The sequence below is a fragment of the Vanacampus margaritifer genome, chromosome 1 (genome assembly GCF_051991255.1).
Source record: "Vanacampus margaritifer isolate UIUO_Vmar chromosome 1, RoL_Vmar_1.0, whole genome shotgun sequence".
Classification (NCBI taxonomy): domain Eukaryota; kingdom Metazoa; phylum Chordata; class Actinopteri; order Syngnathiformes; family Syngnathidae; genus Vanacampus; species Vanacampus margaritifer.
The window spans coordinates 39,000,340-39,014,323 of NC_135432.1; the positions used below are offsets into that span (position 1 = coordinate 39,000,340).

Consider the following 13,984-nt stretch of genomic DNA (forward strand, 5'->3'; position numbering starts at 1 on the left):
GCAGCAGAGTATAAGAGATCAGCCAGGGCCATGTTGCAACAAGCTCTTTTCCCCAGTGTTTTTAACAGATTTGTGAATAATGATGAAACTTAGCTATATTCTAATGCTAATTGCTGCAAAAGGAAACAGATCCAAATATACTTTTTTTTCTGATGAAAGAAGAGACTTCAATCTTCCTTTTGGTAGGTTCCATGTTTTTATAGCAATAGAACAGAATATTTGTGGGCCTTGCAAAATCTGTCCAAATCCAGTAAAACAGCCAGGAGCAAAGGGGGATGCTTCAGTAAAAATGGCTGGGAGTGAATGAGTTAAATAAGTCATCGAATCAGTCAAGAATCAATCGTAAGTACCTGTGTGGTCAGCATGTTGGCTCTCTCTGCCACCTCCACTAACTCGTGTTCAGCGATCTTGCGGCTGCGGTTGGCTTGCTCCAAGGCGCCCCGTAGCTCCTCACCCTCATCCGCCATCAGCATGCAGCGACGCTCCAGCAGTACCACTTGTTCTCTCAGCTGATTGGCCAGCTGTGCCTTGTCTTCCAGCTCCACTTGCTGACCTTTCACCTGCAGTGCAACAGGTATTAGCATCTGCCCCCCATATTGACTGTGACAAATCTACAGAAGGCTTGCGTATGAGTGGCCATGTTGGCGGCATACCTGAGCATGCAGCAGAGTGGCTGTTTTCTGGCTCTCAGACGCTCGCTTGTTGGCATGAGCAAGTTGAATGTCCATCTCAGTCAGGTCTGACTCGAACTTCTTGCGCAAACGCACCGCTTCACTGCGAGTGCGAATCTCTGCCTCTAGACTGGCCTGCATGGCCTCCTGCGAGCGTTGGTGACTCCGCCTGGTGGATGACACAGTGACTCAGGCACCCTAGTCTACTGGCACGTTTCTGAGCCTGCTAACAAATACAGTATATAATATTGGCTATGCTATGCAGCAAGTGAATACAAAGTCCCCATTGAACAGTATAAGTGCTGGCAAATGGAGGATTAAACCCTGGATTGGTAGATCAATGTGGGATCCCATGCTATTGGTGTTAGCCACAAAAGTAAACATTCTAATGAGAACATAATCTTAGCCAGACTACTCAACATGTTAAAAAAGCAAACTTGTAGTTGCTATGATAACCCTAGTAATGAACAAATAAATATATCATCCACACTACTGACCACACTATACTCGGATGACCATATTTTGATTTCCAAAAAAAGAGGACGCCCAGCCTGGCCTCCAGTTTACTCAAACTATGGCTTCGCTGCTGCTCCGCGCTTCGCAAGCAGGCACATATTGTTATTTTACCTAGGACAGTGGTTTATTGCTGTTATTATGGGACTGCTTGCGGAGCAAGCAGGCACATATTGTTATTCTACCTAGGACAGTGGTTTATTATTATGGGACTGCTTGCGGAGCAGCAGCGAAGCAAGCAGGCACATATTGTTATTCTACCTAGGACAGTGGTTTATTATTGTCGTTATTATGGGACTGCTTGCGGCGAAGCTGCTGCTCCGCGCTTCGCAAGCAGGCACATATTGTTATTCTACCGAGGAGAGTGGTTTATTTTATTTTTATTTTTTTATTATTCCAGCGATTTTTCCGCAAAAATGCGGCCCGTACCGTACATCGCACCGGCACAAATGAGGTATCAAACGATGCGGCTCGATCTGACTCGCTGCGCTATTATTTTTCTAAGAATTCCCAGTTATCATGGCGACGCTATTCCCAAAAAACTCCCAAATTAACTCCCATTGGGAATGAATGGGAAAAGGGAAGAGAAGATCACACATCAAGCACCTTTTTCCAAGACACGCTGTGCGCGCATACGTTATCCGACCGATACAAATTTTAGCTCATTTTGTAGGAATTTTTCCCATCTTTAGCTCAGTGTCGAAATCTTTTTTAAGGAATGAAAGCTCCCCCACCTGTGCGTGTTCAAAGACAGTGACTGAATTAGCTTTCTCACACACTCTGTTGGCTAATTAGCCATCCAGTGCCGGGAACCAAATAATGTATTTGAAAAAATTTCACTTCAACTCGTCACCATGGCCACAATCTTTTGTCACTAGACGTCAAATTCTCACATTTTGTAGTCACGAGTGTCTTCTTTCAGACAAACTAACTTTTATTTGGCTAAGGTGTCATTTAGTACCTTTATTTTCCACATTTCACAGATATGTGACGCACCTGATGGCGAGCCGTCCGTGGACGTCCGTTGCTGGAGGTAACAACAACACAACTTTAAAATGCCGTGATTACTGTGGGAAATTAACGAAAAGGAAGGTGCTACGGATGAGGCACGGGCGCCGTAAAGTCGAAACGACAGGACCTTATTTGAACGCTCAGGAAGTGAGGTAAGTAAAAAGCTGACCTACTTTTTTACTTAAAAAGAAAATAGTTTTTTTTTATATGTACAACAGGAATAATGCACAAAAAAAGCCGCCTCTCTTTCCCCCCTACACTGCTCATGATTGACTTGATCGAGCAGTCGTGGTCACAACACGGTGAACTCCACCTCTCTCTGGTCAAGCAATAAAAACCAGATCTATTCATGAATTTATAAAAAAAAAAAAAACAAAAACGGATGCCCGGACAGGATGTAAGAAAGTGGACATGTCTGGGCAAAAAAAGGGACGTTTGGTCACCCTACACTATACAGCATATTAACTGCCACACTATTGCATTAGATGTGCTAGTAAACATGCCAACCATATAGCACTTTTCACATTGGTGAATATGCTGATAAACATGGCATTAACCATGCTTATAAACTTACATAATTAGAATAGTTCAAAAACACCTGTTGTGGGTTTTGTCATTAAACTCCCATCTTGAGAATGAAAAGGTGTGCAAAATGTACTGAAACAACAGTTTGACATGTGCATTCAAAAGTCCAGACAATGTCAAATTATGCTCACCTGTAAAGGTTATAGTGAATTTTGGGTTGATCCTGACTTTTTGTGAGTAGTGTATAACAATAACGGACATGCAGATGAACATATAGAATTAGTCTAATGATCATATTATAAATGCTAGCTGTGCTGGTGAACATGCTAAATAAAAAAATGTATAATAGAAGTCATGTGACATACTGTACATGTTAACAAATACAGTAATAACTCATTAACATCAAAATGAAAAACAACAAAGATGAAAATCTTATAAAGGCGGAAGGGTCTCAAAACTGAGTTCACCTGAGGCTGTCAATCTCTTCCTCTTTCTCTGCAATCTTGTGCTCAATCTCCATCCTGGTCTGCTGAAGTTCCATTTGGACTCTCTGAGTTTTGCTCTCCTCATTCTCAAGAGATCCCTGAATGAGGCAAGGACAGCTGTGTAAATACCACCTTGACAAGGAAATTCATAGATGGCTGGAAGGAGGTCACTCACCTCTGCCTCCTCCAAGGCAGCTTTGATGTCGCTCTTCTCCACATCCAGAAATTTTTTCACCCTCTCAAGCTTGTGGATGGTCTTGCCACCATGACCGATCTGCTCGGTCAGGTCTAGAATCTCATCTGCAATCAATTGGAAATAACGTTGGACATGACTCTTCAAGAAACAGCTCATCTGTTGGCAACCAGCATGCGACCTTGAAGGTTCTTGTTTTCACATTTGACCGTCTCCAGATGATCCAGAGCTTCTTGGTATATGTTCTTCAGTTTAAAAAGCTCCGTGCTGAGATTGCGTGACTCTGTCTGGGAGGCCTCCAGCTCCAACTGACTATCCTCCAACCTCTGCTTCCACTCGCTCAACAGCTGAAGGACAACCAACACAGCAGCTAAGCAGGAGTTTGTAGAGACTCCCTGACATTGACACACCTGTGCATTAGAGTTGAGTGTTGCCAACAACCTCACGATACAATTCGTATCCTGATAGAGGGATCACAATACAATACGTATCGCGTTACACGTGTATCCTGATATATGGCCTCAAGGTGATACGTATCCCGATATTTTACATAACTTTAATAACGTATTTTCACGACCATAATAACATTTTCTCAAAAATCTATGCTACACCTAATAATGAGGTTGTTATGATTGGTGTCCTGTCTTGCTTGTTAGGTTTTGTTTGCACCTGTAGTCGTCATCCTGTTCCCTTGTGTCATCCAATCATCTCCCCCAGCCACTTGTGTCTTGTCCAGGTGTCTCTCGTTGTCTCGTCAGTTGGCTTGTATTTAGTTTGCTGGTTTCGTTCAGTCTTGGTTGGACCATTGTCGCTGTCACCACTCTTGTGTTTTGTTGTTTCTTTGATTTGTGGTCTTTTCATAACTTTATTGGTTTTGTTTATTTAGAGTTTTATCCAGTTCCCCTGTTAGTGGTTTTGTTAAATAAATTGTGTTCAGTATGCTTCCCTGCCGTGGTTCTCCTGCCTCCCTGCATTTGGGTCCTGCATGGACGTCTTGGTGCTTTCCCTTGAAAAGAGCGATTTACACCACAATTTGTGAGTGGATTTTGCATGTTTGGAAATAGTAAAGTGCTCATTCATGTGATAACTTATTATACAATTTTTCCAACATGCATGTTTGGGCTAACGTGCCTACTTGTTCGAGCGTTCGCAAAACCTGGCATCATTTCTAAGGAGCCGTACGGGAACGAGACTGACTCTGACAATACTGCAATGACTAGAGGGAACCTGGTGTGTTTGATGGAGAACTTGCCCAGCTGTTCATTTCAGAAGATGAGGACTTTGAGGGATTTGTGGATGAGGATTGATCAAAAGTAAACGTGAGTACATAGTTAAATACTTCAAATACAACCAAATTCATTGTTTACATTGTTAAATACTTCAATAAAGCACATACAAACGAGTTTTGCTCCGCTGCCTTTTTAAAAACATATGCTAGCATATGTTTTAGCGTGAAAGCATGCTACAGCATGTTTTAATCAACCGTATGTTTTACCATGCCTGCACCCAATAATACAATGTTAAATACAGAAATAGCACCCGTAAGTGAGACTGCTCCTTTTAATATGGTGCACCTTATGGTTGTGAAAATAAGGTACATTTTTATGAAAACTGACATATGTACAGTATACCTAGATTAGATTTTTATTATGTTGGCTGGCAAAAGATGTTTTCATCTTCTATTGTTAGGAGGGCTTCCAGTTCAGCCGCAGTGCCCAGTCTGGTCAAAATGTGTTTGCACTGCACAAGGAACATCCTTCAGAGATGCTCTGGGAAACTTTATGAATGCCTCCATTGATATGTTAATTTTAAAGAGGCCCACAACAATATTTGTGTATTTCTGTACCCATTTTTTGAGCACACCCCTACTGTGCATTATTGTGACCTTGTCCAGATGGCGTTGCTTCTTGTCAAGAGCCAGAATGGAAGTGTTGGAGCGTTCCAACTCCACCCCCATGTCCTCAATCTCCATCTGCAGACGTAGTTTGGTTTTCTCCAAGGAGGAGTTTTTGGCCTGAGATGCCTCGGCAGCTTCTAGCGCTGCCTGAACTTTGACAACCAGCTTTTTCCTGCAAACAAATGTACCATTTTCAGGACTGGATTTAACTTTTCTTTCAAAAATCAATTATTTGATTCCATGCTCTTCGCAGGTTTCAAAGAGGACTGCAATTAGCTAACTGTTACATGTTAACATGTTACTACCTGAGGTAACATTTTCCAGGACAAAAAGTAAGTAAAGGAATGTTCCAGCCATTTGTCTGTCCATCCATCCATTTTTACTGCATACTCTGTTCTCCTCATCAACCAGAGCATTTGGGCAGCTACTGAGGAGATGTAATGCAGGGATGGACAATTTATAGTTGCTTTGCTTGAGGGCTTTCTCATCGCTGTTTTTAGCCTGATACAAGTGGCTTATTATAGCTTTTCAGAATCATAGTTGGTTGCGCGCCACTTATTAACTCATTCACTCACAGCCATTTTCACTAAAGCAACTCCCTTCACTCCCAGCTGTTTTACTGGATTTTGACTGATTTTGTAAGGCCCACAGAATATTGTGTTCTATTGCTATAAAAACATGGAGCCTACCAAGAGAACGATTAGAGTCTCTTCTTCTCAGCAAAAAGTATATTTGTGTCAGTTTCCATTTTGAAGCAATTAGAATATAACTAAGTTTCTTCATTATTCACAGACCTGTTGAAAACACTGGCAAAAAGAGCTTGTTTGCAACACGGCCATGGTTGATTGCTTATACCCTGCTGCCACCTGCTGGCCATCTTTTGGGAGGGCAATAACTACCATTGCTTTAAGAGACCTTTTCAGGTCAGAGGCTGCATCAAAGCAAGTATGCTCTAGCATAAAAAACGTGTTTTTGGGACCATGGCAATATTTAAAATAGAAAGTTATACGTTTTTGGGAGCAAATGAGTCAAGAGAGGCTGGTCTAAGTAAAAGAATGTCAGTCCAGCCCTGCTGGTGACCAGTCCAGTGTATAATCAGCTGGGATTGACTCCTTACACATTCACTTCAGAAGTGAACCCAAACGTGTTGAAGGGAAATCAACCATGTGTACCACTGAACTATCAGTGAAGCATTTATGCTGATAGCAAACTATCTATACCTGTATCTGAATTGGTTACAATGGGAACAACAAAAACGAAGTAGTTTTACTTTGTATCTTCCAGCTCTTCAATCTTCAGCATGGCGTCCATCTCGTACTTGGTCCTCCACTGCACCATCTGGTTGTTGGCATTGGACAACACCCTCTGCAGCTCTGCCTTGGACTCTTGCTCTGACTCCAGTTGCTCCTTCAGCAGACAGCAGTCGAGGCGGGATCCCTGCACCGCCTGCACCAGTGCCATCCGGGCCTGAAAGAGAGAAATGGGGTTCACAACCTTTCTGTCTGCTATTGACTGGTTCATCAAACAAGCAATATTAAAAAGGTTACTTTGCTCTCCTCCTCCAGCTGCCTTTTCATGTCTTCCAGGTTATGACAGAGTTCAGCTTTGGATCGCTGCAGTTGACTACTCAGCGCCTCACGCTCCTCCAGGCGACGACTGTACTCGGCTGCCAGGTAACAGGAAACTGTCAACATATCTTGGATATGCAAAAGAAGATCTACACCATCACCAAGGACTACATAGCAACAGTCATGACCAAAAAAGCATTGGGAGAATACTGTATCATGTGGTCAGATGAAACCAAATTGGAGCTTATTGGTACAAATTTTACTCGGTGTGTTTGGAGGAAGAAGAATACTGAGCCGTATCCCAAGAACACCACATGTACTGTGAAGAAATGGTGTGGAAACGTCATGCTTTGGGGTTGCTTTTCTGCAAAGGGGTTTAAATGATTGATGCGGAATGAATGGGGCCATGTTTATTGAGAATTTGAGCCAAAACCTTCTACAGTATGAATGAGTACATTGAAGATGTAACGTAGCTGGGTCTTCCAGCATTACAATGATCCCAAACACACTGCCCAGGCAACGAAGAAGTGGCTCCGTAAGAAGCATTTCAAAATCCTGGAGTGGCCTCGCCAGTCTCCAGACCACAATTCCATAGAAAATCTCTGGAGGAGTTGAAATTCCGTGTTGCTGGGCGACAGCCCCAAAACGTCACTGCTGTAGAGTTCTGCATGAAGGAATGGGTCAAAATGCCAGCTACATTGCATGCAAATAAAGTGAAGACATAATGCCTGGAAATCAGACTCATCGCTCTTAACCAGCGGATGAGTCTGGTTGGTCACTGTCGGCTTTAAGTGCATCACACACTTTCAGCGACTAGCTCCATGGCCCATCGCCAGAAGCTCTTTCACCCCTTCTTCGCTTTCTCTTTTGTTCACTGCCTATGCTGCGGAGAGATGGGGGCAAAATTGATTATCTGGAAGTTGCTAGCTCCTTAGATGCACAACTGGAGACAGAGATGGTCATCTCTCCCATGACCCGAACAGCAGTATGGAGATTCGGCAGCTACCTCTGCTACAGAGCAGGCCTTTTTTGGATCAGCACTGCTCCCCCATATCTTGGGGAAGGCCCTTGTCCATCCCTAACTCGGACAAGCTCCTCAGTGATTTCAAAGCATGTGTTGGCACTGATGGAACTCTTTCCAAGGGAATCATTGGCAAGCACGGCATGGGGAAGTCCAACGCAAATGGTCATCTGTGTCTTGGTTTGAGCAGGATGTCCGGAAACTTGAAGAGAACCTCTCCACCGTTGACCTAATCAAAAACAACCCTATTCCCAACTGGAAAAACCTGGAGACAATGATTCAAAATGTGTCCAAGGGTGAAATAGGACTCCTCAAAAGATGTCATGCAGATTGGCCCATCCTGGATCTCATAAATTCCCAAAACAAAGCCAGGCTTTCATGGGAAAATGATCCTCTATCCAAAACCAAGGAACCTTTTTAAGGACCTAAGATCCAGGTTTGTGACATAAAAAATTGCTGGTGGGATACAAAACCCAAATAAATACAAGGCTATGCTGATCAACACCATCTTTGTGACTTTTATCAAGCAACCAAAGCCATCTACAGTATAGCCCTTGAAGATCTGCTCGAACACCTCTGAAAGCGGACAACCAAATGCTTCTTAGCGACAATGACGCCATCATCCACCGGTGGTAATAGCACTGCCAGTAGCTCTTGAACCGACTTTCGAGAGCCCAGCCTGACTGCACAATTAACCTTCCAACTCTGCCCACACAATAATGGCTTTCCAATACGCCCACCTGGGCTGAGTTGTTGGACGCTATTTAAGAGTGCTAAGAATCATAAGTCCTGTGGTCTTGAAGGCATCCCTGCTGAAGTGTTCAAATACGGAGGCGCAGCTCTACATCATTGCAGAGTCTCAAAGTGGTTTTGGTGAAAACTGTGGAACATCTTACACGAACTTTGTCACTCGCCAACTGCTTGAAAAAGCTCAAGAGCAACAAAGACCAATGTTCGTCATCTTCTTCGACCTTGAGAGAGCCTTTGACTCTGTCCCAAGAGCTGCTTTGTAAAATACACTGAGGAAATTCGGCTGCCCTGATCATTTTATGGAGCTTGTCAAGAACTTCCACAAAGGCATGAATGGCTGTGTCTCATTCCATGTTCCGCCCTCAGAAACATTTCCCATTGAATGTGGTGGGAAACAGGGCTGTGTTGACTGATCGGAATTCTGATGACATGATCAGGAGCCGCTACCGCTTCGATGGTGGGCTCTTCAATCTGCACCAGATTAAGTCTCTCAGCAAAACATCGCCCACCTACATCATTGAACTCCAATATGCAGATGATAACGCTGCCCCTGCCAGGGATCTATCTGCTCTTCAGTCAATCACTCACTCTTTTGTGAGAGCCTACCAAAGCTTTGGTTTCTCCATGAACATCAATAAAACCAAAAACTCTGGCCTTTTACCCACTCGGAGTTCCAAATCCACCCTTCCGGATTACCATCAATGGAGAAAGTTAAATAAGTCACCTTGTTTCCCTACCTTTGCCGCTTTCTGGATGAAACTTGTAGCCTTAATGCGGACATCTCAAACAGACGTCTTTCACATTGAGTGCTTCTAAATCGTGGCATCAAAAAGTGCACCAAAGTTAATGCTTACCGTGCGGCAATGATCGCTACCCTGCTTGCTGTACAAGTCTCGGACTCTATGCCTCGTGAGATTCCATCAGCAGAAACTCAGTAGTATCTAACATCACTTGGAAGGACCTCTATTCCAACGATAGTCCTTAAAAATTTGGCCTCTCAACCTTCGAGACATCATCAAACGACATCAACTACACTGGCTTGGACACATCCTGCATATGCCTCCCACCCGTCTCCCAAAGCAGATTCTGTACTCTCACATCACCATGGGTTTAAAGAAAGAGGGGTGATCCCAAGAAATGTTTCAAAGACCAGATGAAGTGAATGCTGCCCGACTTCGGTATTGATCTGAAAACCTGGGAACCCCTGATTCAAAACAACCTGGCTTGTAAAGCCTCATGCCTCTCGGAAGCTAGAACAGCTGAAAGCTTCCAGTAAACATCCTTGAGGAGCGCAGAAGAAAAAGGAAACTTCAAGAATCTGAAATTTAATTCCGGTGCTTGCCACACTCCTACAGTCCCCTGTCCTAACTGTCCCCGGCTCTTCTATTCCGGTCTTGGCTTCTATTCTCATTCCCATTTCAAACTTCTCTGAGGGCCATGAAAACTATACTTGGATTTTGAGCTCCACTAACTGTGTACTTACCCGCTTCAGCAACAGTGCGCGACTTCTGTGCTGACATCTCAGTGAGCTGGCGCTGCAGATTGTCAGTTCTGCTATGACTCTCAACGAGCTGGTCCGCATAGACTCGGCACATCTTTTCCATGGCTCCCTGCAAACAACACTAAATCTTTTAACAGACTGCGGTGATTCTTGGCTGGTCGAAGATAGGTTGGCGGCCATGTTGTCACCTTGGCCCTAGAAAGCTGCTCAAGGTTGGCAGCCATGTCATCTGCCTCCAGCCGAAACTCCGCCTTCTCCTTCTCTGTTTTCTGCTTGGCTCTTTGTAGCGCTTCAATCTGCTCGGTGAGCTCCGCTACTGCATCAGCGTGCTTCTTTCTCAGCGCGGCAGCTGTAGTCTCATGATGAAGCCCTGCCTCCTCCAACTCTCGTCGCAGCTTCAGGAAGTCAGTTTCACGCTTCCTGTTGCGGCATGAAAACAGTGAGAATTATGCAGTGGTGGTTTCTTCAAAGAGGCTTGGACACACTTGTTGAGAGCAATCTGAGCAGCAGAAGCTCCTCCCGCCTCCTCCAGCTTCTCTCCAAGTTCCTCCAACTCCCGGGCAACATCGTTCCTCTGACGCTCTGCCTTAGATCGCCATGCATGCTCTGCCTCCAGTGCTTCTTCCAGCTCCTCAATGCGAGTCTGCAGGAACAATTGCCATTTGTTAGTTCGCTTTGACTGGTGGACATATGAATGACGTGACTGACCTGAAGCTCTTTGATCCTCTTCTGCAACTGAGCCACCAGGCTCTCTTCATCCTCCAATTTTGACTGAAGCTGACCCAACTCAAAATCTTTCCTGTCGACACCAACATAATGCCACACAATAACTTGCCACTTTAAACAATGTTACCGGTGTTTTTTCCTACTTATTCATTCTCTCCTCCATCTCCTTCTTTTGGTCCTCTAGGTCCCTCACAGAGTCCTGGGACAGTTTAAGCGCAGCCTCTAGCTTTCTCTTGTTTTTTTCCAGCTCGGACCGCACCCGCTTCTCCTGCTCCAAGGAGTTCTCTACCTGCAGGATAGTGTTACGGTCCATGATGTTTTGTGGCCGTTTATTTGTTTTTCTTGTGTCTGTGTGTGCTCCTCCCTGATTGATGGCCCTCTCTCCCGACTCGGTCCACCAATTCCTACAAGAGAGGAGCCCTGATTGCCAAATTGGGTTCAGCAGTGCCACCAACTGCTGTTTTTGTTTTGATACATGCAACGCCATGTTTGTTCGGTAGATTGCAATAGTTAGAAAAAAAGTGTTCTTCTTCTACGCTTTCCGTTAACTCCCTGTGACTGCGCCACTCCAGACTTCGCATATACATTACAGCTGTTAAATGTCCTTGGCGTCTTCTTTTGGACACACGCAAGTTTTGAAATGCTTCTGTGTGTACGAGATTTGTTTGAGGAACGAAGCAGGCTTTGCTTTCGTCTGGACGGGGCCTCAGTTGCTTGGCTGGATATCTGACTGTGTGGCCAGCTGTCTGTCTGTGTAGTTGTGTTAGTCAGTCCCTGTACCTCTTGTGTTTGTGTGTGTGGTCATCCACTGTCCTTCGTGTTAGTGCAACACGTTAGCCCTTCGCCATAATTCAACCATTCATTCTTTAGTCATATTTCATTTGTGTGACTTAGGACCTTCACCATATTTCAACAATTCACTCAGTTACCCATTACTCATTCGGTTGCACTGGGACAGAGGGAATTCGGGAGCGTTAGCTCCATGTTCAAGGTATAGTGTCTGTGCGATTCTGGTCTTACACTATCCACGTGTTGCTCCAGTCTGCCCTTGGCCTTGGTTAAAATGTTGACTTTGTCCTCCTGAGCCTGGCGGTCATTGAGAGCTTGTTGATGAGCTTCCTGCAAGGCCACTTTCTCCCTGTTCAGGGCTACAATGGACTCATCCAGGACACACATTTCCTGGGAAAGGTTCTTCACCTGCTCCCAGATCACAGAAAAGATGCTCAGAGAACTTTTGGACAGAATGAAAATTTGTTCCTGCTGTGGCCAACCTTGTTCTCAATGATGTGCCTGTCCTTCTCCACCTTGGCCAGGGTTATTTCCAGGTCATCCACGTCCTTCCGAAGGACAACCACCTCATCCTCCAGGACACGTTTCTTGGAGGTAAGCTTAGTGTTCACTTCTTCCTCATCCTCCAGACGCTCATGCATCTCCTTCAGCTTAGACTCCAAGCTGATCTTGGACTGGATCAACTGGTTGCAGCGTTCCTCTGCGTCGGCAAGGTTGTCTTGCTCCTGTGTGTACCAATATTGTTAACCTAAGGGACTGATTAACTGCCAATCTCAGCCTGACTGATTGCGTAGAACCATTCATGCTAATAGTGCTAATCAGCGGTCAAATACAGGCAGCATGCTTGGGACCATACATACTAGGCTATTAACCTCAAACATTGTGGCACCCCCGCCTGACCTATGTGAGCATGTTTGCTATCCACGCACACAAATGCTGGCTTTTCTTCATTTTTCCACTTTTGTAAATTTTTTGCAATGCATACATTTTAAAACTTTGCAAATAGCACTGCTAACACCAGACAGATGCTGCAGTATATCGCCAATAATCATAATTTCACATAATTGCCAGGTTTCATCCTATTAGAAGTTCAACACTGTTCGCTCTTGCAACTCCAGGGAGGCTTTGATACACCAAAAGGGGAAGCTGAACCCAGGTGAATGCCCCATGCTAGGCTAAAGGCTAGGGCTGGTCGGACAATGATACCCAGCCTCCTGCTAGAGCTAGACGGATGGATGGACTGACCGATCAATAAATAGATGGCATGCACTAAGGGCCAAATCCCCTAAGAATTCACTGCATCCGCTGATAGCACCACAAATGGCTCTTCTTTTGCTTCCTCTTAACATCCTATTCACCAAGGATATTGATCTAATCATATACCGACACAAACACTGACATATATGAAACTCGACACCCTTTCACAAGATGTTAGTTCCTCATTATATATTTGCAGTTTTTATTTATTTACAATTAGTTTTGTATCCAGATTAGTACAGTATACCCAAGTTTCTTAAAAACATGTTTTGCAGCGATATTCAAATTATCTTTCTTACCAATTGTAAACATACACATTCGGCTTCAATATATCAAAGCCAAAGAAAAATAAAACCAATGGAAACATTCATGAACAATGTCTGTGCTTATTATTTACAAGAATTTACGATGTTAATTTTTTTTTACTTTTTTCCTGCCGAATAAGACAATGGTAAAAATTAACCTTTGAAGGATAATGCCAATGACTGTGTTTTGATAATGACCCAGCTAGGAAGTTATGATTATTTTTTATTGTATGAATATGTTGACCCATTCATTCTTTCTGTTTGCAAAGATGCGCGCAGCAGTCAATCAAAAGCTTCTGGTACCTATTGATCCATCTATAGACGGTGGCACATGGTATGACATCAAACCTGTATCAAAGTGGGGGTCAAGTCTAACAAATAAGGATTCTTAACATTGTGCATTTGAATCGTTTTATTTGATGAAGGGTCGAGAAGGGCTGTTTATGCATCCATTTTGTGCTTGTGCATTGATTTGAAGATCAGATGTCTCATCCCCTGTCCCTTGGCAGCTAGATCTGCTTGTAGATGGCGTGTCCTCTTTTTCACTGATGTTTCAGCAGTATCTTCATCACTTAGAGTTGGGGGTTTTACTTTTGTGGTCGGTTTTGATTGTAAAAAGCCTGTAATATTAAAAAAAATAATAATAATGTAGAGTATTAAAGTTCTTGTTAAAATGCCTGTAGCCGCTTAAAGATTTACTCACAGTGAATATGTTTTATTATTTTTAATGATAAATAAGTAAATGTACAGATACTTAAATATAATGTTACTC

At 43.7% G+C, this 13,984-nt stretch overlaps 1 protein-coding gene across 1 annotated transcript in view; it reads right to left on the reverse strand.

The window, feature by feature from the left end:
• LOC144043858 (myosin-7-like) overlaps positions 1-13,984 on the reverse strand; it is a 100,527-nt gene that overhangs the window by 23,784 nt on the left and 62,759 nt on the right. Inside the window, exons 23-37 of the mRNA XM_077557937.1 lie at positions 12,133-12,375; positions 11,882-12,058; positions 11,005-11,150; positions 10,844-10,934; positions 10,621-10,778; positions 10,324-10,555; positions 10,118-10,244; positions 6,843-6,961; positions 6,566-6,762; positions 5,284-5,467; positions 3,580-3,745; positions 3,381-3,505; positions 3,188-3,303; positions 654-840; positions 351-560 (exon numbers count right to left, since the gene is read on the reverse strand). Coding sequence (XP_077414063.1) covers positions 351-560; positions 654-840; positions 3,188-3,303; positions 3,381-3,505; positions 3,580-3,745; positions 5,284-5,467; positions 6,566-6,762; positions 6,843-6,961; positions 10,118-10,244; positions 10,324-10,555; positions 10,621-10,778; positions 10,844-10,934; positions 11,005-11,150; positions 11,882-12,058; positions 12,133-12,375 — 2,478 coding nt within the window. The remainder of the gene's footprint in view (positions 1-350; positions 561-653; positions 841-3,187; positions 3,304-3,380; positions 3,506-3,579; positions 3,746-5,283; positions 5,468-6,565; positions 6,763-6,842; positions 6,962-10,117; positions 10,245-10,323; positions 10,556-10,620; positions 10,779-10,843; positions 10,935-11,004; positions 11,151-11,881; positions 12,059-12,132; positions 12,376-13,984) is intronic.